Raw genomic sequence first — 25837 nt, 5'->3', positions numbered from 1 at the left:
ACCTCTCCAGCTTTCCAGCAAGGTTCCCTTGCCTCAGACTAGAGCTAAATCAACTAGAGTGGTCTGTTTTAATTAGAGCTTGGCTTTTTAGCAGAAACAAGTATTCCATAATTCACTGGTAGGATGACGTGGACAATTTCTCCTGTGCATGCGTTTATCCAATTTTTGTTCAGCAAGTCTTCCTTAAAAGGACTTGGAACAGCCATTTCCTCCATATTTCCCCCACCCCCTACTTAAGGGTGTCAGCATAACACATTTTTCCTTCTTGATAATTACAGGAGACAATTTGAGGAAATGGTATGCCACTTTAATATGGGATCAGTGAAAGACCTTGCAGAACATATTGCAAAAGCTACATCAGAAGCCAGGCAGAAGATGTTGAAGGAATTCTACGTTTCCAAGCATCCAGAGATGGAGCCTTTCTTCTCTCTTGAAGTACCAGCAGAAGCTGCCCATAACTGTGAGGAAAGAGAACTGGGTGCAACACAGTCCAGAAAAAGAAAATCCATTGTTAATTTTGGAAGACCTAAGTCTAGACCTTCATCAGCTAAAGGACTACTTCTCAGTGGAACTACAGAAACACAGACCCAGGAGAGCCATCAAGGAGAAGCAGAACAGCTTCACAAGGACTCTAACTTGCAAGATATGTTTGTTGATGCAAAATGTAAACAAACACCCATTGTTGCTACTCAGCATATCCAAAGAAGAAACAGTCAGGCATTAAGGGATTTTACAGCATCTGGCTCATTAAGCAGTAAATCAGAAATAATTGAGGTGCTACCTGTAAAAAGTTGTGAAGGACAGCAAGACTCAGAAGGAACACAGTTGCCAAAAAAAAGATCCATGTCTCAGTCAGAAAATGGAGAGAGAAAAGCTCAGATTTTCAAGAAAAATTCTTATGTGGACTTACTTGGAGATACCTCTATTCTTGATGAAATCTTCAGAAATGATGGAAATGGGTCTACAGAATCACCAAGGAAATTCTCTTCAGGACAAGCAGAAAAATCAAAGCAGAGACCAAAAGATTTCTGGGATATGCTGAATGAACAGAATGAGGAGAGCCTCAGAAAGCTCACAGATATAGCAGTCGTAGAGAAGCTTTGTGAAAGAGCCCCTCATTCTACAGTGACAGAAGAGAGAGAAGTGTGTGAAAGTTCTCTTTGGAAAAGAAATGAAACTTTTTTGTGGAAAAAGTACAGTGCAGATGATTGAGATGAGCCATCTACTGCTAAATTTTGTAATGTAGTAAAATGAAAATTTTCTGTGTAAATTGCACTATAACTATTTTATTTGAACTTTGGCAGTGTTATTCCACAAAACATGGTAATTCCATGAAATTAAAGGTAAAACAAAGAATTTATATTTATAGTGATATAGAATGACATTTTCCAAGTGTGAATATGTATGCAATTACATATGCAGTGTATAGTACATATGTGCGTAGTCATGCCTATGTACTATATATGGTAACCTATGATATATGATGATTTTATATTAAACTTTTTTAGAATTTTCTGAATGCTCTTTACTTTCCTTAGTTCTGATTATATTCCTGGGCTCAATAGAAGTACTAAGTAATTTTTTCCCTTTACTTCAAATTTGGACATTGTCAGTCATCTCAACACAATTTGGAGATAATAGGATTTGACAATGATACTGCATATATTTTCTGAGGTGCTAGAGTCTGGAGGACTACCTGAGACAGGGATGATGTCTTTGTGTCTAATAGCTTTTGGTGGATTTCCATCCTCCATGATTCTGCTCAGTCTCTAGAGCTGTGGACCTTTGAAATCTTCATAGTATCCTATAAACGTGAGTTTCTGAGCTTGGTTGATGTGAAGAACCACCAATTTTTAGATTTGATCTTTCTCTCATTAAATGATACTGGGTGTCAAATTTCATCTCATTACACTTTCATCTCTTTTATTTTTTACAGACTTCTGTCATGTCTTTGTCAGGGAATATGCAGCACAGTATATGTGTTGGAAATAAGCAATACAGTGTAGTAGTAAGGAATTTAGTGTAGTAAGGAATTTCAACATCTTGACAGGTTATCTATCATCTTTCGTGTGGATTGCTGGATGTAATAAAACTTCGAAATGAAAACTATTCTTCATAGATTGGAAGAGTGTAAGATACTCAGGGTTATATCTCATTTGCCAAATAATCTGTTACATTTTTCAGTGCTATGGGACCATGTGAAGAGTACTTTGTAACACATAACTTGAAGATACCAGGGCTTCATGTTGCTCTGGAAACCTTAAATCTAATTTTTGACTTTTGTAATCATTAGTATACAAGTTTACATTGAGTATACTGTATAAATTGTTTCATGTGAAGCGTAAATATTACGAAATTTTAAAACCCTGGACGCTGAACCTGCACAAGCAGCAGTCTGTGAATGGTGGTAGTTTTTGTGGTCTGGAAGACTGCCCACTGGAAAATAAGCTTAAATTTGATCTGGAGCAGCTTCTACTTTAGGTCATGGGAAGCTGTTGTAGACTGCACTCTGTCTCTTTGGTAACCATTGTGCACATATTTTGAATGGAAACTGTCTAAAATCCTGATTGTGAAATCTAACTTAACTACCTGAAACAAGGAGCTGAGCATTTAACATAAATGTTAAGTAATAAAAGCCTTGGGTTTTACAGGTAGCTAACATAAGTAATATTGATGTGTTCCCTAACTTGTTCTTACTCTGAATCTATGCTGTTGCCACTTCATTATACCAAATGGTATAATGGTCAGTTGGAACAGCTTTTAAAGAAAAAGTATGAACTAAGAAAGTAAAAGAAGAAGCTGTAAACTGTTAGTCATTGGTGCATTTGAATTATGTACAGCTAAAGGAAGTCAGTCTAAGCCAGGGAATACCTACACTCTCATTGATGTTAATAAATACAAGATAAATTAAGGCCTTTTGTTTGTGGCATTAGTATTGATTTTCTTTACAGGTTAGCGTTCCTATGCTCAGAGAGGCAAACTGCTCCAGAGGTAAGAAAAAGAAAGTTTGGTAGAATAAAAAATATGGTCATCAAATACATTAAAAAAGAGGAAGGGAATAACCCCTTAGTGTCTACAGCAAAAAGAGAAGTTAAGCAGCTTAAATTACACCAAAGATAATTGAAACTAGATAATAGGGAAAGACTCTGTAGGGAGTTAGTGGGTTGTGTAGTGGCAGTATCTGACATATTCAAGAGTAGGAGAGAAAAATACCTGCTAAAAGTTGCATAGATGAAACTGTCCTTGTTTTAGGCCAGAAGGAGGGACTGATAACCTCTACCTGAGGGCCAGAGGGGACTAGATACCCTTGTTGATTTCAGCTAATACTGGTTTACTGAAGGGAGGCTTCACCTTTGCACCATGTTTGTCAGTCATGGTGTGAGATAGGTAGGAGGAGTCAGGTACTAGAGAGGGCAAAATCTGGTTAGGGTAGGTGAAATTTCTATTGATTCTCAAGTATGAAGCTGTCATAATTTTCCTGAAGTAATCAGGAAATTATGTTTCTCTTACAAGGTAATGGTATGCATAAATCAAAACTTCCATAGATGTGCACGTTTTATTCACATGTATGCCAAATACTGAAGTATATTTGTGGAAATCTTTTTGTTATATGCAATTGAATTGAGCTGTGGGAACATGACCTGAAGTAACATTCATGTCACTCTGTAGGTTACTGCAAATTTAATGTATTTTACAAGGAAATATCACCTAAGCCATAAGTATTGCAACTTAGTGCCCTAGGGATCTGTCTGTAAAATATTTTCATCATGAATATGTCTGTGTAATTTTAAAAAATTAATCTGAACAAATTTTAAAAAGAAGAATTTTACCTACTATTTTTAAAGACATAATCTTCAAATATTGGAACTGAAGAGATCAATTCTGTTGTCTTAGAAATCTGTGGTTATCATTTTATTTGGCTTTAAAAAAATAATAGTCTGGAGTTCATACTTCCATGTACAGGTTCCATGCAGGGAGGCATGGACTACAGGAAAACTCTAAGAGTCTCCTGGCATAAGGAGATAGCTTCATGGTAGTTGTCACTTGATCTGTATATAAAACATCTAGGCGATGGAGTAGCATTGCTTCCACGTGGAAATTACTTGGTAGGTTTTACTGTTCTTTATTGCAGTTCGCTTGTGTTTTCACTCATTGGAGTTCCTATGAGTCTCGCTGTGGATCCCTGACCTCGCAGGTGGTACCACTATTTCCAGTATTGACTTCAATGGAAATTCTTTGACTGGAAAAAAAAACAAAAAACCCCCCAGATTTCCAGTGAAATAGTAAGAAATTTGGCCCTGTCTATGCTAACAAACACAGCTATCCCAACTACCTTACAAGACCTACTTAAAGCCTGTGTGTTCTGAGTCTGATTTGCAGTGTAGTTTGGATCAGAAGTTGTTTTGCAAGGTGGGGCTATACTTAGAACTGCATTTGGCAGTAGCTGTGTGGTACACAGATTTCATATTCGATCTGAGGGAGGGAGATGAATCATTTCAGGTAATGAATATGTTTGAGAAAGTCGGGGTGTGGATGCAAACATTTGTCAACACATTAAGGCAGCTTGAAAGGATGTATTTGCTTAGCTTCAGCAGGTCATGACTTCGAGCAAAAAAAGCAAACTGATGCCAGTGCCATAGCTTCAGCACAGTGAATAAAAACCAGCATTAAGAAGAGGAAAGGGTGATTGGTAATAACATAATCAAAATATCACAGGATAATTCAAAGGTGATGATACACTTACTACATAAGAAAAATACGATTTAAGTTACTTCCTTAGAAATCTCAACTGCAGACGGAGAAGAGGATTTTCTTCCAAGGAAGCATTTAACTGCCTTTGCTGCTACATATTTTTCCATTCCTGCAGTGTCCTGTGTATTTTACTCACTGCATACCTTCCAGCTTATGCAACAAATGATGTAATACTGTTACAAATACTTTCTTGCCTTGTGTTTGCACATTCTCTAATTCAGTACATCTTGACTTGGTCGGTTCTGTAAAAAGAGATTAGTTACCACTTAAGTAGCTATCATGTCAGAGTCTACTCTCCTTATGAGGGTACCTGAAAAGTAGATAATTAGCTTGGAATGACTAAGGAGATGCAATTTCTGTTGTTGAAACTGGATGTCTAGATTGGAGATGAGAGAGGTAGGCAGTGATTCAGAGCATTTAAGAGGTATGCCACTTGTCCTGTAGATTATGTGTGGATCAGAGCGGTGTCCTTGTGAGTCTGTATCTCTTGTGTGAGTCTGACAGCTAGTTCTGGAACAGGAAGAAAGTTTATCTAAACTGATGATTGGAGGGCTTCAGAGTTTTTTGCTTGGCATCCTAACTTTTGTTTAGTTGGCATCAGAAAGCTGAATTTCTTTTTCAAAGACCAAGTGAAGATGGTGCTCTAAAATAAAAAATGTAATTGAATGTAAGCATGATGTGTATGCATGATACTTGAGGACAAATTGTCTCAGTTGTTCTCCAAGTTTGCCTGAGCTGAGAGGATGGAATTGAGTGGTCAGAACCTGACCTAGTGTCTGTCAACACACAATATGACTGAATTGAGATTGTACACACAACTTGCACAAGCTGGAGTATAAACAGGCCCATTGCACTAAAGCATTGTTTTCTGAAAATACACAGAGACAGTTTAATTACATTACAATTTGCATTGGTCTGTTGTAGCATGTCACAATGACTGAATGTTGTTTGTATATTTAACAGCAACATTCTCAGTCCCTAGCACTATACCCAGTGAAGAGAATGACTAATCAGTGGAGATAGCTGGGATGCTAAACAAATATCAGCTAAACTGAGTGAATCTGTTTTTTTCTTCAACAGAACTGTTTATCCTAGAGGGGTTTTATTCCCCTTTTGTTGTATTGAGTTGTTTCCATCATGTGAATGCTCATGTAGACATGATCTCCCATATCATCCTGAAAATCATTCTATGCTACTTACTTTAAAAACAAATGCCTTATGTCTATTCATGTTCTTTGAGGTAAATGTGCATAGCTGTCATCAGCACTTGCCTCTCCATGATTCATTCTCATGGTTCTGCGATGGAACTTCTGTGACAGTTTCTGCTTTTTCTGGTTTATAATTCCATGGCAAGGAAAACATTCATACTGTGGTCTGATTGGAAATGTAATTTCATTGTCTCTGAGAAAGCTTTTCTTAAAATCTGTTTCATGCTTTTGTCTCTTCACCTCACAGCAGACTCAGAGATTATCTTGCCTTGGTCCCTCGATATGCGTATACTGTTAGAGGCATTTGTGCTCTTCTTGCCTCTCTGCCCTCACTGTTTTGTAGTTGTGGTTATATATATTGCTGTAATTAAAATACACTAATTCTAATTTAAGAGTCTCACACTTGGAGGGAGTATTCAGGACTGTTATCTCATTAGTCAAATATTGAGGTTCTGTTCTGGTTCTGATTCGTCACTCTGCACTATTTCGAAAAAACTGAAATTATGTTCCTTGTAATGGACGTTTTCTTTATTAGGTGCCTTAATCTTTATTTAATATATATGTACTTATTTACTGTCTTTATATTATATACTGTATGGATCAATGTATATAGAAATTAGAATTATATTTTAAATTGTCTATACAATATAATCAACTTCTAGCATACAGTACAGGTATTTTACCTAATATTTGACATTCTGCTGGTTGAACCTTGGGAACATAGAACAATTTAGTGGTTTAGAATTTTGTGGTTCTGTCAAATCGTTGTAACTGAGTAATTTGCCATTTGATAGTCTTCTATGTCAAACTCCTAAACCTTAGGCAGATGAGAAAGCAATGAAAAATTGTAACATCAGAAATACCTGAATTCGGTGCTATTCACATCTCTGATTCTTTGTAAACTGCACAGAAGAGAATGTGCAGTCTCTTATTTTGTTCTTAGACTGCAATTTAGGAAAATGTGCTTGGACTAAACTGTGGTATTTCTCTTGAAACATTTCTGGATCTATATTAAGTAATTCTCTTCGTAAATTCCAGTTCACTAAAAGAAATAGAAGCAGTAGGAAGCTGGTTAAAAGTGAAAGTTGGACTTCCTATTGCTTATGTAATGAAAAAGTTAAAATAGTAACTTAATATTTAATAATTAAATGATCCTCTTTAGTAATGAGAAAAGCTGTTTAAAGTGGTGGGAGTTTTTTTAATGTTTTCATTTACCCTTTGGTTCAAGCATTCTATATATTAATTTTCATGAATATCAGTGAAAGGAATAACCTAACTAGTGACTGAAAAAGCCAAAGACATGGAACTTGTTTGCATCTGGAGACCCTGATATCCAATGTCAAAACTGCTACCCCAAGAAAGGTAAAAGTTTAGGCCTTTTTGCAGAGTTTACTCTTTATGGTTAGGTATTTTGACTGTGGTAATAAGTTGAGCATGATTACCGTTTTTCATCTCATGCATGAAGTCTTTGCTTCTACCATGAGAGGAGACACTTGTGACCTGGTAGTCTTGAGGATGATGTATCTGAAAATAAAATATCTGGTAAGGAAATTATCTAAGAAATTTTAAGGGAGTTTAAAAAATAGAACTAGACACTTTTATTTTACTTTCCTCACCATTAAAATCTCAACATCTTAGAAGATACTGTGTTTAAGACCTAGAATGAACAATAAAACCCTCTGTAATTTAGTTGCTATATTTTAAGCACGTCACTTTTTAAGCAAAAGTTTATATTTCATTGTTTTATTCTTTCAGGGATGAGAAGTGGGTATTCAAAACCTTTGGGAAGCATCAGTGAGTCTGTTCTTCTTGGTAGCAGAGAACTTTCGTTTTTAACCTTGCAGAATTACAACATAATAGATTGGAAGTCTGTGAGCTATGTCTGGCTTTATCTTTCAGTTTTGTTCCGGCAGTGAGCTGGGAACTAACTAGAAAAGATTGTAGCTACCCAGTAGCTTGGTTTGGATGCACTGAGATGGTAGCCCACAGTGCAGCTGTGCTTCACAGCTGCAGAGACTGCAGCTATCTGTGGTGCAACCTGAGATTTCTTCGTCATTGGCTTTGTGCTCAGACAGTCAGAGGGGAAAATCTATAAATCTTAAAGGGAAAGAAATAAAGAGATCTCTTTAGAAATGTGGTGATCTGCAGAGGAGGGTGATGTCTCTGGGAAAAAATATTGTAAAGCATACAGTAGAAGACCATGACAGAACGCATGAGCAGTTTTAATGCTGTCGTTTTCTAGCTTCTGAGTGTTTTTATAACCTTATTATTTCTAGTGCAGCTCTGAAAAGGTGATTTTTGAAAACTTTCAAGCCAAACTGTAAAAAGAAGGGTATTCCTTTACTCAGAAGTGATTGATTTCCATGTGGATCATTATGAAAATTCGGAATGACAGTTCCAATTACTTGATAAATTGGAGTTGCTAATAGCACTGGATTGCAGTCTCTTTTGTAGACTAGCCAGTTAGGGGAAGAAAGGATGTAGTTGTTAGTAGATGTCACAGAAACTGGTTGAAAACAAAACAGTGCAGGCATCTGTGAAATCTTAGTTCTATTCTACGGTCTGGAGAGAGTGTGTATTTAACACGATGGATCATTATGCCTTGCCTTATGTTGCATCTGTCTCTTGAAGTCTGCTCTGCTTTTTATTTCTTTCTTGTTAGCCCAAGCTCTTCATCTTGTTTCCAAGCTAATGAGCTTCCTCAGTGTCCTGCATGGGCACCATCAATGAGTATTGATGGAACAACAGGCAGAATTTCTCAGCTCTGAGTTGTAGTGCCACAGCAGCTTCTGGGAACCAGTACCATAAATTGCAAGAAAAGACCCAAAATGTTCTATAAATCCTTTAGTAATTGTGGAGTCACTCAGTTAATGTATGGGAAGGATGTGCATGTAGTCTGGTGATGAAGGAAGTGTATGAGGCAAAGTAGTCGTGTTCTGGTAGAGTGTTCAGAAAACAACGTTGCTTCTCTCTAGGAGATTTGTATGGAGCGTGGGTAAACCACAGTGTTTAGAACCTGGCCAAAATTTGGCAGGTTTTCAGAAGTCTATTACTGGGCATGATTGCTTGCAGTAAGGTAAACCCTCTTGCCACCCACAGTATCTCTCCCCAAACATGCAGATGAAATAGATTCGCAGTGAAATGGCTATAGAAAAAACACGAGGGAAAGTGAGACTGATCCCCTTTAGTCCCCTTTTCAGAACAGCTGTTCTAGTTGAAACTTAGAAAAAAAAATTCAGCTGATTGAGACATGCAACAGGAAAAATTTCAGCTTGAGCACTTGGAGTTTGACAAAGTAAAGAACAACTGAATTCAGGTCTTCTAACAGAAAGCGTTATACAAACTTCATTGGTGGAAATACCACCAGTGTATTATATGAGTATAGATGTACATTTGTATGCATAAGCAGATTGTATCAATGGCTCAGTTATGTGATGGTATTACGGATCAGTGGAAGAGGCACAGGAGTCAGTCTGTAAGCACCTTGTTCATTTTAAGCTTTGCAGGGTCAGTTCAACAGTGGTGCTACAATTGTAACGCAGGAGAACTCCTTACCTGTTGAAGAAAGAAAGCTACTTTTAGTCCAGCATAGGAAATATTTAAGGAGAGCTGAGCTGTCTCATTGTTTAAGTGTACTCATTTGGTGTAAGGCTATGAAGAATTAAACTTAGGAGGTGCATTGAAGCTATGGAGTAACAGCTGTGGAAAAGTTTGCCCTTTGCCTCTTCTGTGTGTATTTCGTTCTTAACAGCCATACAGTATTGTTCCTCTGCTTAGGAGAGGAAAGAGTGTGAGGTTTTAATATGCAGTAAACTTATGTCCCTGGTTTACTTCTTTTTGTAATTATAATGGAAAATAATATTTGAAACACTCCGTGATTTTAGCTTAACTAAACAAGTAGTGACAGAACCAACATAAGTCTCTAGGAAAATTGTGGGAAGGACTTCTCCCTATGCAGTAAAAATAGCTTTAATATGTTTGCATCAGCAATTTCTCCTCTTGAAAGTATTTAGATGGCACAGGCTTTTTGCTATTTCTCTTTTCTGTGGTATGCACATACTGTAGTAATCCATTTTTTTCGTCAGTGTGTTACTAATAATGAGCCACCTAAGCTTTGAAAACCTCCCTCTGGTCTTAGCTGTAAAAGAATGCTCAAAGGATTTAGGGATGTCAGTCATCATCTGGTTTTTTAGCAGGGGTGTGTGTATGTGTGCACAGGGACGAGGGGAAGAGAGCCCAAGCTGGAGTTCAGAAATTACACTGTGTGTGTGGTCTGAGGTTATTTCTCATTTCATGAAATCCACGCTTCATTCCTGGCTCAGACAAACTTGCACGTCACTGAATAAGTCCCTTATCCAGTTTCCAAAACACTGAAGAGATTTGAAAGGGCTCTGTGGGTGGACTGCTACTATCAGCAAAAGCAAATAAGCTAGCCTATTTAGTTAAGCATTTTTTAATACTGAAGCAGAATAACCGACAGCAATACTTGAACAGTTGTGGCCAACCAAGGGAAGAGACGGGAGGAAAAAACCCCACAAGTTTAAGCAGTCATACATTAATTAAAGGCTGCATTATAGTTCCTGGTGTGTGAAGGTGCTGTCTGATGAGTCCAGGAAGAACACTAGGGAATGGTTAAATGAGCTGCCTGTGCTGCTAACAGTCCCCTGTGGTCTGCTGGTCACAGTTTATTCAGCATTTCACCTTCCTTTAATCAAAAGTGGTGTAAAATTATTATAGTAAGCCCCCAGAAAGATCAATCCAAAGAATCCTTGTATCAAGCTGGTTTGCTGTCCAAAATAAGTAAATAGCTCTACTCTGGAATGTCCAAAGCAAAGCAATATTTTAGCAAATTCTAGCTCTATGATAAATCTCAATATAAAAAAAAAAAAACAAACCAGAAACGATGGTTCATTTCATGGCAGAAAGAAAATGCAATAAACAAAATATTACTATTCATTAAATTTGAAATGATTTGGCCAGAATGTGCCAAATCAATGGAGTGCAGAATGAGCACTCCAAATCCTGTTTTCAATCCAGTATTCAGTGATCAAATATCTCTAATCTTGATACATTGGCTCCAAATTAGCAATGTAGCTAGCTCTGCAATTACTCAATCCAGGTATTTAAAGATTAATTTTATTTTAGCTCTGAAGTAAAGACAAAAGAATATCTTTTAAAGTGGATTTCAGACAGAAATCTTGTATCCTGGGAGATCGGGATATGTAAAAACCTAGGCAGTGCAGTGTGGTAAGATGATTTGATGAAAGCATCCTGTGAGAGATATGTGACAATGATCTCCTTGCCCTGGGTAGTTCGGCCTGGGTCTGGACATCTCAGAGCTCTAGCAGAGTGCAGGGCTAAAGGCCTTTGACCAAGGAATGAGGGTCCTGCTTCCTTGTGGCATGAGAGAGGGAATAATCAGGTTGTAGATAGGGGGGTGTTGCTGAAACCTTTGCAACCCAGAATGCGACTTCAAATACTTCTCATCTCCCAGTACCAATGTTAAATTAGGTGCCAAGGGTCTCATGATCTGAATAAACAGTCGAGAAGTTAATGCTGCCAAGAGGTTGTTAAATCATAAGTAAGAAGCAAGAGGTATTTGATGGGTTTTTTCATGACATCAGCAACTCATACTTGCCTAGTGTGGACCAAGGACAGATGAATTGCCAAGCCATGTTGCATGTTGTCTTTTCAGGATGCATGGAAGAACTGAAGAACTGATGACTCTGCAGCTTTTGTCTGCGTTCACAGGCCACTGCCACAGGCTGTCTCCATCACATCTTCAGTGTGGGAAAAAGGGGGTAGGCTTACCCTTCCCTTTGATGGTAAATCTGCATTTATGCCTCATTTCCCTCTCCCCACAGGGGAAGTGAGGCACAAGGCAGGCAAACTGCATATGCAAAAACTCTGTGATGGACCTAGGTTGACATAGATCTTAACTGTGAAACTGTTCTTCCTTTCTTAGATTGTGTAATGTGTGATCTGCCTGCAGGAGATTTCCTGTTGTGCTGCTTGAGAGATCCGAACAGTAGGCACTGGAGGGAGTTGTGACGTGAACCACATTCAAGGATGAATGGCATGGAAATCCCTAAAGCATGTGCAGTTACTCTCTGGACGGGTTAGACAAGATAGACCCTGGAAAGATAAATTTGTTAGGACATCCATAATGAAAGTTAAGGGTAAACAAATCTTGCCAGTGAAACCATTTAGTTGATGGGGAAAGGTGGCATTTGAAGAAATTTTTAGGATTTGCTGGGGATCTATCACAAAAGGTTCAGACACATTTGAATAATAGAATACTAATTCACTGCAAGTAATTTTATGTTTTCCCTGCCCTTGGACAACAGCAATTGGTGCTGAATATTTTCACATTTTCACCAGCCCCAAAGCTGAAATTTGCTGTGTTGTTGTTTATTTAGTCTGACTACTTCTGAACAAGGTGTTAGTCTTTAATTCCATTGTGCTTAAAGCACACCAGTGTATCCAGCTGCCGAATAGATGGCTTTTCTCAGCAGTTGTCTGCATTAGCATCTGGCTACTAAGACCAAGCTGTGCTGCCAGACTTCCACAACTTCCTGTCAAAGTCCAGACAAGGCTTTCCAGAGTTGGATGAGCCTAGGAAATAAACCCACCAAACCCGAAACCCGCTTATAGAAATCAATGCCAGTTTCAAATACCACACTTTAAAGACCTTCTGCTTGTGAAGCTAGCAATCAGAAAACCTCTCTCTGTCTGGAAAAGAACTCTGAACCAACTCCTATTATAGGACCTGACGCTGAGTTCTTGGTGGTAGATTACCACATTACTCTTTGGGGCCTGTGGGTGTCAAAGAAAAGATGCATATGAGAGAAGTCACCAGCTGAAAGCATGGATATGTTTTGAACACTGGAGGTAATTTAGTGGCCTGAGCCTGTTTCTGATTAAAATAAGAGTCCTTCAGATGAATGGAATGTAAACCACATACCAATTATTGGAATCCCATAAAGGAAACTCCCTTTTCCGTCTGTCTATTCATCCATCCGCCCACCCACAAAAGTAGAGTGTCTCAGAAATAACCCTCGGCAGAAATGATGGAAAAATTCAGTGCTTGCTTCCTTTTTCCTTACCTCCCAGGTGCTGGATGACAACTAAAGAGATGAAATTGCAGTGAGGCCACTTAAAGAGTTATCAAAGAAATCGCCCTGCTAATTAAAAGGATAGTATTTCCTGGCACAAGAGAAAACACACAAATCTTGAGGCTTTCCTCAAGCAAACTTCTGTGGGAATGTGACTGTGTGAGGGCTGCAGGAAAAAGCCTTAAGAGTAAGACCCACTCAAAGTGAAAGCATTAGATCAGTGCACTCATTAAAACAAAGTACTAAGACATGCATATACCTGTTTCATTTGGCAAATTTCTCACTCCTTTGTGTGTTCCCATTGCACTTTTCATTGAGGCTTTCCCATGTAATTGATTGCAGTAATTAATGTTCACATTGCTTACTTCTGTGAGGCAGAAGGCTTTTCTCCCAGGTCAGCTTTGCATTTTAAGTGTTACAGTATCTGTTTTACAGATGGTAAAACTAAGATAGAAAGTTCAGAAACAGCAAATCAGTGCTGGAGTGTGTTAGAGTCTCATTCCTGTCTCTGACCACAATAAACACTGCTTCTCCTAAGTATGCTCCAATCTCAAACACACTGCTTAAATGAGATCTTCCCTATATGAGTGAAGGCAATAGATCCGTTTTCATGTGCACTCTCTAACACCCCTGACACCACTAGATCTCTAGAGGTAATGTTATGAAATGCTTTTTTACATTGCCACTGTAATTGCAGAACGGTTCAATCTCATTGCACAAGGCAGCCTTTGGACAGCTGGAAGAAGTTTTAAATGTTAATAGTTTGGGCAAGATTTGGATCTACAGTAGTATTATGGTCTAGTTCATGGTAATTGTTTTTTGATACTTTGCTGGCCTCTAGAGGGATAATTTATACAGGCTGAAGCAGTAACCAAGGGATTTTAAGCAATAGCGCCTGCTCTTCAATTTTCTTGCCAGGTAGTTCTTTCCTGTTTGGCAAGGCTTTTAAGTAATGACGCTTTGTAGCTCTTTGGAAACGCTTTCCCTTTTAATCTCCATGATTTTCCTTCTCTCTGGGCAATACATGTAAGGTATGTTTCTTCTGCTTGAATAAATAAGGGCAGAAGATCCTGGTAATAAACACCCCTCAACCGCTGAAGTGAGAAGCTCTGAGGAAAATGTGCCAAAGGGGCAAGTAAGAGAGAGAAACCCAGAAAAGCCAAAAGAGAATTTTGTGCATAGCATTTATCCATAATTTAAAAGCTCTTAAATGCTAAGAAATCTTCTCATGAATCCTGTCATGTTTACTGAAAATAATGACTGCCTTGTAAAAAAATAAAGTCATGACTTTTAAATTCCCGAAAGCCAGTAGATCTTCCTTGGCTTTTTCTGCTTTCTTCTTACAGTTGCTGTAAGGATTTTCTGTACTCTCCAACTCATTCCTAAACTCTTATCTTCATGTTTTTCAGGATATGTGTATTATATCAGAAAAAAACATTGAACAGAAAAGGTGAAAACTTACTGCAGAGAGCAGATAATGGTCTGTAAACAGTAACTGCTTTCAGGAAATGTTGTTAATACTAGGTACATATATTCTAAATGCTTAAAGTGTACCTCTCTCTAACTTCAGAATACAACAGTCATCTTGGTACATCTATGTGAAGGCCTGAGTTACTGTTTCAGAGTCATTTATACCCCTTATCCAACAGCATACATCCTTCAGGTCCTCAGCTCTGTCCTGGTGCTTTTCCTCCATTTTCTATGGCCACTCTCACCCAGCTGAAGTGCTTCTTGTCTCCTCAGGGTGTAGCCATTACCATCTTATTGGCAGTTGTCCAACTGGAGTGAGGTTGGCTTGCTGGACCCCAAAGTAATTTTTAACTCATTTGTGCCTAGTGATACTATAATTGAAGGATATGTTTCTATTAACTTCTTATTTTCTCTGTGAGGTGACTATCGGGACTTTCAGTGTAGGGAGGAGCCTTGTCTAGAGATCATCCTGATGTCAAATGCTAAATGTTTAGGCTAACATATGTATTGACCAGTTTCCCTCCCAAAGTCCTTTGCACCATTAATACAAGTATGGCAAATATTACTGGCAGCAAAATGCCAAGTAAGGCCTTTGTGGCCCTACTCTGGTAGGATACACATCTATCATGGGATTTACTTCTTGCTGTATTCTGAAGGAAACAAAATGCTGTAGTAACCAAGATCTATATGGCTGTAATCTAAAACAAAACTAACTTTGCCTTCCAGTCTTGTGTGAGAAAACAAAAGATTCTACACCAGTGTACCTGTCTTCTCTAGAAAGATTTCCTCTCATTCCTTCCCTGTGTTGTTGTTGTTCTGCAGCTATGCCATTAAAGTTCAACAGTTACTTATCAAAATTTACATATATTCTTCAATGTAGACAGGAAACTAATACGTCAGAAGAGTGCATTGTACTGGAGTGACGAGTAAACATTTGGTGGAAAGTTTTAAAGTTATCTGAATAAGCAACTGGTGCTTGCTGTGTGCCACTTGAGATGCCAGATGAGTTAGTGTTATAAATCTGATCTTCATGTGGCTTTGTATTTAGTAAGAACTACTGTCAGAGTTTATGGTGAATCTGTGTAGCTCGCATGTGCTATTAGGAAAAATATGTTTCCAAATTGAGAACAAATGAAACAAAGGAAATTCTGGCTGTTTTATCCAATTAAGAATGTTGAGCTGTGTAGAGCTGCAGAGTTTCAGTGTTGTTTTGCAGCCTTGGTTAGTGTGTGGTATATGAAAGAAGGCAACCAAAAAGCAGTGATTGGCTGACGTGGGCCTAAAATGTATACTGGAAATTACTGGATTAGTGACGATGGTAACTACAGGCAGGGAACTGCAACAGCAATATATCATCTGTACAGAAAATAACTGGAGTTAAAGAGAAAGCATTAAAACCACATTCAGAAACTCTGCCTTTTTGTTGTGGGAAACAGCCTCAAATGCAAATGCTTATTGGTTTGAACAAACCTTGAAGAAATTGCTGGAAATGTAAACATATTTGAAAAATACACAGTTCGGTGTGAACCTTTCAGGAATAAAATAACAGTTAATCAGATTACAGATAACAACACAGAACTTGTTGAAAATATTGCAATTTTGCAGCTGCTGTGTGATGCAACGATAATCAACATGTTATTAAATGAGAGTTAAAATAGAGTTTGATATAACCTCCATGCTTCCTCCAGCTTCACAGCTAGACTGTCACACATGACCTAGAGGGATGAATATGCAAAAAATCTAGATGCTATGAGCAACTTAAACAGAGGAAATCCCTCTCTTTCTCTTGGGTGTTATTACAGTGAAGTTCTCATGTGGTTGTAAAAAGTTGACACTAAAGCTCTGTGTTGTGAATTACAGGAGTGTTGAGTTCTTTGGCAGAGAGCAGAAAAAGAATATTCATCTGATCTGCAGAAGTACAGAATATCCAGGCAGCTTACAGTGAAACCTGTATTATGTGCTGAATCTCACTACCTTCCCTCACTCAAGCTTTGGTCTGAATGACTCATTATGCTCTTGAATTTGGAGGCTGTAGCAGGCATATAGATTTAGTGAATATGGCCAAAGTGCCTGAGGACATAGAAAGAAGGAGGGGGAAAAAAAGTAATTCCTGCCTAAATAAAAATGGAGCTTCAGTTTCATTTGTGTCAGTGTCGGATCAAGATTTCTGGGAAGTCTGAGAAGCCCATTGTAGGTTTATCCGCATGGATTAAATTCATACCATGTGCAGGAAGGTCCTTCCACTCTTTTCATTTCAATCTTCCACATCAGCAAAATGTCACAGTGCTTGATAGAGGAACTTGGCAGCTATTAAGGGCTGCTGGGTAGGAAATTATTTTCTTGTATTGCAAATAACCAATTTCTAAACCTTGCTTTAGGAGTACATGTGAAGGTCTTATGAGAATGACAGAAAAATGTGGTCATTTATGGTACCAGCTATTAGGACAGTCATTTCAAGCTATCAGTCAAGTTACAAGTGTTGGTTGTTTGCCAGTGGAAGAAGGAAGTAGCAGTGGTGGCAAGGAGCTGGCAGCAGTTATTTTGTCATAGTCTGATATGGTGGGGTGAAATGTAATACAGTCCCACAATGTCTAAATAGTGGGACTGACTCATGTACCAGATTGGCTCATATACCAGAACAACTGCTCATAGCATTTTTTAGTTGAAAGCAAGTTAAAGTAGTTAACTTGTTCCTTCAGGTGGTTTGTTGCCATGAACTGTGAATCTTCTATGCTTCAAGTAACATCAGGTTCTTGGGAGGCTGCTGGATCAGAACTCTCAGGAAGATATAACTAGGTGCTCATATACAACTAGGAGGAAAATGGCCCTCTAACTTTTTAGTATCTTACAGGTTCATAAGAGTTTAAAACCAGAAAGGACCATTAGCTTCTTTCACAACCATTGAATTTCATTTGTTCTACATTAGGTCATTAAGACAGTACAGGTATATTAAACAGCCCTCACTGTGCTTTATACAGAGTATAAATATATGTTCTGTATGAAGGTCAGCCAAAGCAATATGTGCATAATAGCCTTCAGATGTTCATTGTAATCAGAAAATCTTAGTGTTTGAAAGCTGACCAATATTTTCATGTTATTTTGCTGAATCAAGAACATAAGATATGCCATTCTTATTCATCAGTCTGCAGTGTGAAAAACAAAACAGGCTTTTTTTACCTGACTTCCAGTAAACCAGTAAACTTTTAGTTGTTTGTTTGTTTGTTTGTTTTGTTTTTGGAAACAGGAGTACAGGAATCCATCAAGGCTTTGTATTTTCAAGACTCCATACCTGTGTCTTGCTTGGGTTTGAAATTGCCAAATAGCATTTCCAATGGGAGCTCTAGCGTGGAGTACACCTTTCGTGACTGGATACTTTTTCCTCAGTGAGATTTTAGAAACTTTTCAAGAAAGGGGAGAAACTTGTTAGAATATTAGGAGAAAACTGCTACTTTCAGTTTGCATTGGAGACTTTTTCTGGCAACCATTTGAGTGGGCCACATCAGCACACTGAATGCAATAACACAAGAGGCTGGAGTCATTAATGGAATACTTTGTTATCTGGAGGGGTTTCTTTAGCCCTCATTATTGAGGTAGTTGTTTACTGACTCAGGAAGAGTCAGATGATAAAATTCTATCACTGACAACTGAATTCTCTCTCTCTTAACACCTTTATTGTGCATCATACTGTCAAGAATTTAGTAACTTACTGCTTTCTGCAGAGCTGCAGACCACTCACAAGAGCTGTGAAAGTCAATGGAAGGGTCATCTGGAAAATGTAAAATTCCTGCCAATTTCAAAAAGTTGAAAAAAAATCTAGGAACCTCACTTTAGACACCCTGAAGAGGTGATCATCTTGGACATTAATCTGCGGTGCTTCAATTTCCATCTCTTATAGTAGTCCCTCACTTCATAGGTTTGGTATAAATGCAGTCTGTAAAGCACTCTAGTATTATAATGAGAAAACAGAGAGACATGCAAGAAACTCAGCACTTCTGTCTTCAAAGTTGTCTCTGAATTATGCAGAAGACACATGCTGAACACTGGGAAGGGGACACAGTGATGACTAGCAGCCCAGTCTGTCAACCCTCACCATATTCTAAGGCACATACACAAGTGACCCCACATTCTGATATTCTTCATTTTAATGAACTGAATCTATGACTTCGTTGTGGATTTTTAGTCCTACATATGAGCATCACACATGCAAAATAATGTGTCCCTAATAGCTTTTGATTTCATTATCCTTATAATCCTAACCCTAATTCAAATTTTCTGAAATATTCCCTATATTTCTATACTTCTCTTTTACTAGAAAACTGCTTGTGGTCTTTTCACATCATGCTATCTTTTATGTCTAAATCAGAGAAATAAGTATTTGTTTGTCCACAACATGCCCACCCTTCTTCCAGAATTGGAAAGAAAATCTAGGTCTTTTTATCCCATGGGGTTGTCCTGTCCTTACCTGCTCTGGTTCTCAGTCCTATAAGTGGCCATTTATGGAAAAAGGGTTTTCACCCAGCGGGTGGTTGGGCACTGGAATAGGCTCCCCAGAGAAGTGGTCATTAGCCTGACAGAGCTCAAGGAGGGGTTTGGACAATACTCTCATGCACATGGTGTGACTTTTGGGGATGGTCCTCTGCACGGCCAAGAGTTGGACTCAATGATCCTTGCAGGTCCCTTCCAACTCAACTTGTTCTGTGATTCTGTGATCCAGCTGACAATTACTTGGCATCTGGTTTGGTTCCACTTCCTTACTTCCTGCACTATCCTTCTTTATGAGGATGTCCTGTTTAGTGTTTCAGTTTTTTAGTGAAGAGTTTTCTCTGATAATATTAGTGTTCACAAAAATTGCCTCATACAAAACACAGGACAGTACATTCTTTTCCCAACACGGTATGAGTTGCATTCTCATCTTTTTGTATAGCTGGTACTTAAATTTGCCTTGTGTCTCACCTTAGGTCTATAAACACTACAGGTCTTTTTCTTCGACCAGCAAAAGAAACCTCATAAAATTATAATGTCTATTAATTTAATTTAATGGGTTTAATTCTTACTTCAAAGACACCATTCTGACCTTATCGGAATTTCCCTTCTAGAAGGTATATCTATCAAAATTGTCATTACATATAATCATCACTGCGAAAAATAAGAGGCTGTTTAGATACAGTATACATTTATAGTAACTGTAGGGACATGGCTGAAAGATCACACTTATGGATGTAAGCCTCAGGGTGTGCCATCCTCTTCCACACGTCTCTCCATAAAACAAAGGAATTTGCAGTGTGCTACTTTCCCAGCCTAAGTCAGTAGGACATTTCTCATTGATTACATAGAAAATAGATTAATTTGTAATGAAGCCAACAAGTATCTAGCTCATGCACGTGCCATATTTGACATTCTGTGCTTTGTTTTGTACCTGTTCTTTATCTAGTTCACAGAAACCAGATATTATGTTCTTGGGTGAAACATTAGACCAGGACGCTGCTGGGTTCTTCAGGATTTGCAGCTTCCAGATGTTTTTACACAACTGTTTGAAATGGAGATGTTCAGTGTATGGCTTTCATTTTGTTTTTCTACATTACGCTCTATTGCTCCTTTGTCTCTCTTCCTTTGTGTGGTATTTGAGATGTTTTAAGGTGAGGGTGTATATTGACTATCCATTTTTATTGGGGCTCTGGATCCAATCAGTGCTGCTAGTCATTGAATGAATTTCTCCATCTACTAGTTTTTTATAAGCTTCTTTACACTGTCTGAGTAGTTGTGCCTTTCTTTGGCAAAAATATTTGACACTCCTAGATTGAATGAAACAGAAATTTTCAAACTAATTCATGAACTCTGCTAATGAAAAGAAGTAATGTGAAAAAATAAATCACTGCTTTGAAAAGACCTCTATGTTGTGTCTCATAAAAGAGCCTTCAGATGTTCTTTAGTATGAAGTGTATTTATTTTTATTACGCTTCCTAATATCTAATAATGAAACCTTGTATTTATGTGCCTCGTCTTCAAAGTGCTTTAAAAACATTTGTTATCTGAACATCTGCAGGATGGGATGTCCATCTGCTACACAAAATTATCTTAAATGAGTGCAGCACAACTTTACCACATGCCAGACTTTGGGAGGATGATTATGCTTCAACTTTCTTTACCATTTGCCCAAAGGTTTATAGCATACTTTAGACATTCTTGGCTGTAGATTCAAACATGCTATGGCAAAATAATACATTTTTCTATGATACAAAAATTGAATTTGTTTCTTTTGTGTCTGGAGTTTTCTAATATGTGTTACTTGGTTATCTTAATCTCAGAATCCTGTGAAATTCTAATGCAACACAAGTATGTTTTAAGATGTTCCATTCCCTCTGAGTTTATTTACCATGTTTTTTCTTCACTATGACAAATTTGCATTTTTAGTGTTGTTTTAGTTGTTCCATCACACTCCAATTACAAGAATTTAATGTGTTACCTGTCGTGTCACCTGGTCAAATTCATGTCGTCTACAAGAGTTAAACTTTGTCTGTATGGTGTTGAAGGGGAGTTTCAAGCAAGGTAAGTGAGCACACGTGATTGACTTTGTTGTAAAATGCTCACTCCCCAGACCAAGATTTCGGTGCCAGAGCTGCCATGGAAATGTTTTGTGTCTAACAGGGCTACTCCCTGCTCCCATTTGTGATTAGCCTGTGATTATCACCTCCCAGCCACAGAGACAGAATGGTAGCAGACTGCTCCTTGTTTCCCTGCCAGCAGAGCTGGCTATAACCTAACAGTGACTTTGGGTGATTTTCTGTGATTTGCAGCTAATAGGAGAGTATTGTCAGGAAGCAAAGCAGCTCAAGAAGAACATAACCTTCTCCACAGCATCTCCCATAGATCCCCGTATAGCAATGGACCTCAGGAGTAGCCCTCTGTATCAATGAGATCACACTGCTAAAAAAAAATAGATTTAACTGGTAATCAATTGAATGCTTCCTCTTGGACTTTGTATTTATTGGGATCTCACATTAATCTTATATGGGTGTGAGTCTATTTTGTTTAGTGAAACTAACAAAGAAGAAAAGCCCTCCAAAACTTCAATTTTACACAGACTTTTCAAAAAGGAATATAATAATTCATCAAACTGAAATTTGGAGATGAACTTTCATCTTCTGCTTCTAAACAGTTATTTAGATTTTATTTAATTTTTTTTTCACTTCTCTCCTTTGGTAGTTGAGATTGGGAAATGGCAGATGAATGTGTTTTATAGGAAAGTTTAAAGGAAGGAGTTCATGTGCAGCATGTTATCAATCATGTCCTGTAAATATGATTACAGCATTTACACTGCTTCACATTAAAAGCCAAATGTTTTGTGATGTCTCCACCATCATAAACTCTAAGGGAACTTTTTTAAATGCTTTTTTTTTTTTTTGTATCAGAACAGAACAAAAGCTTTTTTACATTGTGCCTGGGGACATGGATATGAACAGAAAGACTGGGTCTGGATTTTTCACTTCTTATTGAGATTAATTTAAGTGCAACTATTTCCGGTTTACATTTTTATCTAGTATCACCATCATCCGTTGTGTGCACCTGGCCAGTAGTTTTCATGCAATAAAAAGATCCTGACTTTGAGGAGCACAAGGGCTGAGCATGATTTATTCTACCCTCATTAACTCCCCAGACCAGGATTCTGGGTAATGTAGTCCACAGGGACTCTCCTTGGATAAATGGTTCTAGGTGGTTAATGTTTGTGCTGCAAGAGATTATTGGACAGAGAGCCCTAGGCCCAGGAACCTAACACAATACAATAGCTCTCCAAAGAGTGGGCTGTGGGCCCATGCTTTCTGCAGAGACTGCTTCTCAAAAAGAGAGCCCGTGAGATCCTGCACAGCAGGACTTGTGAGCGTGGGGAGGTGGAACAAGGACATACACTGGAAAAGAAGTTTAGCCTCTGGGTGCTGGGATCTGGGATGCAGGAACAATGGGAACAAAAATGGTTGGTAACTGGGATTTCTGTTCTAAAGGAAATTCCAATGGTTTCAGACAAAGCTTATTCCAAAACAGAATAAAATGCTAACATATTCCCATTAAACAAAAGTCTGACAGGGTTTGATTACTGTGGTAGTATTTTAAAAATTGTTTCAACATTAGTGTTGTAGTTCTATGGAACTTGGAAAATTAACTTAGCCTATATTATATGTAATGTTCATAGTATGTTACTATTTAGCATTTTCTCTATGTAGATTACAGTGTTACATAAACTTAGTCACAGTCTGAGCAACTAAAGATTAACCGAAGTGGAGAAAAGAAGTTGTGCATTTTAAGTATTTCCTGACGAATTTGTGGAAGCCAACCCATTCCTATAAAGCTTTCTCATGGTGACAAACTGGATATTTTTAACTCATCTAAGTGGGGACATCACCAGTTTTGTTGCATTTGTGACCTAATGGAAGCAGCTCCTTTGCTACCATCTGTAGGAGGTCAAGAGCTGTTCTGACAGCCTCATCCACCACCGTTGTGCTAAATCCAATTTTTCAAGTCTATGGATCAGGATTTAGCATATTAGCCGTTTTTGTGGGAATTTCTTTCTTCAGTTTGCAAAACCAAAGTGATGAGTTCTAGGTAGTTTCTGTTGTATTGCTGGCTGATCAGCCGTGGTCTTTTCCATTCTATCTGTTCTGCCATAGAACCAGTGTTAGACTTGTTGTAGGTAGCAAAAACATTGTCACAGGTAAAACAAAACTATTGTAACTGTTAAATTTTGAAGTACCTCTGGAATAGCAAGAATTGTTAGTTGGCCATGATAGATTTTCAAATTTTGCTGTACAATTCATGAGAATTTCCTGTAAAGCGTAGTTCTTTCTTGATTTGCTCAGGGGCACCTTGGTGCATCTCTTTGGGAACCAGCATCTGGATCCAGCAATCAGGAGATGATAACCAGATTTCTGTGCAAACTCATATTTGTGGGGCCATGATTCTTTGGCTTCCTGACTTCTATCCAAAATTGGACATTTTGCACTTCTGTCAGGCAGTAGTGAGAGATCAATGCATGTGTCCTAACTTTTGGTTAAACAGAAAGGACAGAGATGGAGAAAAACAATTTCAATAGCTTTTAGCATAATCTACATACCAAATTAAGGCAGTAAATCAGGACAACAGGGATTTTATCAACCATATGTCAATGAAGAAAAGGAAAGGTAGCCTGGATCTGCAATCGAGGCTCATGTTTGTGCAGGTGATTGCAAACTTAATGTCTTTTTTTAAAGGGACATATGCTAAAAGTGGCTGTGATCTCACACGAGAAGTCAAAAGGTGTCATTGAAGTCTATGCATCTGAAAAAATTGTCCAATGTGTCTCTCCTCATAGAAGTAATCTGTTTGCATTTGTATGCATCCACCAACAGGAATAGAGCCCTTTACGCGCATATTTCAGCCTCGGACATTTTATCAAGTTAGCAGGAGCAACGGCTATGCCTTGCCATCAGGAGGGACGAGTGTCCCCCGTACTACAGGCACACCTGGCCCCCCATACATACTGGCAGCAGTGAACAGCTGTCCTGGGAAGAACCAGCCATGCTGGGGGGCTTTGACCCAGCTGGCATCCTGTGAAATGCAGTCCAACAGAAGATTTCCCTATGGACAAAATGTATCGATTGCCAGAGCGCTTTGCACAAAGTCTCATCGTGTGTGCCCAACCCCTCTGAGACACAGCAGACCACCAAGGCTCAGACTGGTCTGTACATCTCTGGCAACTTTCTATCTCTCTCATCGCTCAACTACTCGGCATATTGCAAATGACCAACCAAATGAAGCTAAAGCTGAGGTAAGGATAATGGCACAAGAGACCTTTCCAAAAGGTTCAGCAACTTCAGTGGCTCTTAGATAACACTGGGCATTTTGTAGCTTGAGAATTCATCTATTTGTCACTGCTTCATTGTAGTCAGGAACAATGGCTGAAGTAAAGTATCGTTCCAGTTCCTTGGGTCGTGTTTTTTGTTGAAACCCCCTTTTACTTTTGTTTGATACCATATGAGAAATACAGCTCCTCAAATATGGATGTCTGGAGCAATTTCAGGTGCTCTGGTGAACCATGCCTTACCATCAGCTGTGTTCTTGGAGGGCTCCCACAAGCACATTATGAGCCTTTCAGGTGTCCACAGCAGTCTCCTGCCTCGATGCAACTGCAGGTGATGCTGCTGTTGGCCAATGTCTCCCATGAGGTACCTTAGTTATAAAGCTGCTGTGTTATGGAGTAAGAGCTCTGGCTTTTTACCAGTTCCAAGCTACTAAGAAGAGGAAATTGATGTGTTATTGCACAGGATGAAAAGACCAACAAAGACAAGTTGTGTAGCTCCTTGTGCTTTTAGCTGATATTTGGGGAAAAAATAACTTCAAAGCACTTCACATGGAGTTTGCTCAGCCTTGAGCTCCAAGTATTTATTATTCACCCTTCTGAGGTCCAGAGTGTTTAATCCCACTGCAAACTTCATCTGTTGCCTCACTGAAAGCCCACTCTACTCCTCCATAGAAAAGGTGCCCATGGAAGTGGAGCTCTCTGCAGATCCCTTGAGGTCTGCAGGGCTGGGTGCCAGCCTCCAGCACACCCACACTGCCCAGTGCTACCAACCCCGATCTTCTGCTAGCCAGAAATTGCCATGAACCAGATTTGGGAGGCTCCCACCATCCAGCTTCCTGTGTAGCCAGATTTGTGCACATGCTGTTGGCTCTCTCCATAGTTCCTGTGAAATCAGCTCTGCACCATGGTCGTGACTCCTCTCAGTGCTTGGCATGGGCTCTCCCAGTTGAGAACACAAAGCAAAACAAAGCCCTCTGCCACCCTTGGCTGAGCTTGTTAACTTCGTTACTACACCAAAAGCTGTCACTTGTAAATTCACTGTGATTCTATAAGTCTACTTAGAAGAAAAATCTATTAACAATCAAAACTTAAACAAGTTTCAATCAAACTTTCAAAAGTCAGCAAGAGAAGTAAGCATGTAAATGAAGACCTCCAGAGAAGTATTTTCCCCTTCTTTGGGAATTAAAACTCTCCTGTCCTGAAAGAAGACCTTTACTTCACATTCTATCTCTAGTCCCTTTATACCCATCTCTTCAGATGTTTATTCTTTTCTCACCATACCTGTCTTGAAATGTTGTCCTCTGCCATGCCTTCTGTTTGTCATGCCTGATTTAGACCTAAATTCTTTAGGAAAATATCTGTATTTGTAAAATGTCCAGTAAATTTATGGTGCTGTGTAATTTATGATTGTAAGTGCAGGACATATTTCAGTTTCACATTCCAACTTATATTTTCAAAGCCAT

At 38.6% G+C, this 25837-nt stretch overlaps 1 protein-coding gene across 1 annotated transcript in view; it reads left to right on the top strand.

The window, feature by feature from the left end:
- ERCC6L2 (ERCC excision repair 6 like 2) overlaps positions 1-20431 on the top strand; it is a 74619-nt gene extending 54188 nt beyond the window's left edge. The window contains exon 19 of the mRNA XM_088157185.1: positions 279-20431. Coding sequence (XP_088013311.1) covers positions 279-1212 — 934 coding nt within the window. The 3' untranslated portion in view covers positions 1213-20431. The remainder of the gene's footprint in view (positions 1-278) is intronic.
- The last annotated feature ends 5406 nt before the right edge of the window (positions 20432-25837 follow it).

This window comes from Sturnus vulgaris, chromosome Z (assembly GCF_052056855.1).
Source record: "Sturnus vulgaris isolate bStuVul1 chromosome Z, bStuVul1.hap1, whole genome shotgun sequence".
NCBI lineage: Eukaryota > Metazoa > Chordata > Aves > Passeriformes > Sturnidae > Sturnus > Sturnus vulgaris.
This window is presented reverse-complemented; position numbering and strand designations above follow the sequence as displayed.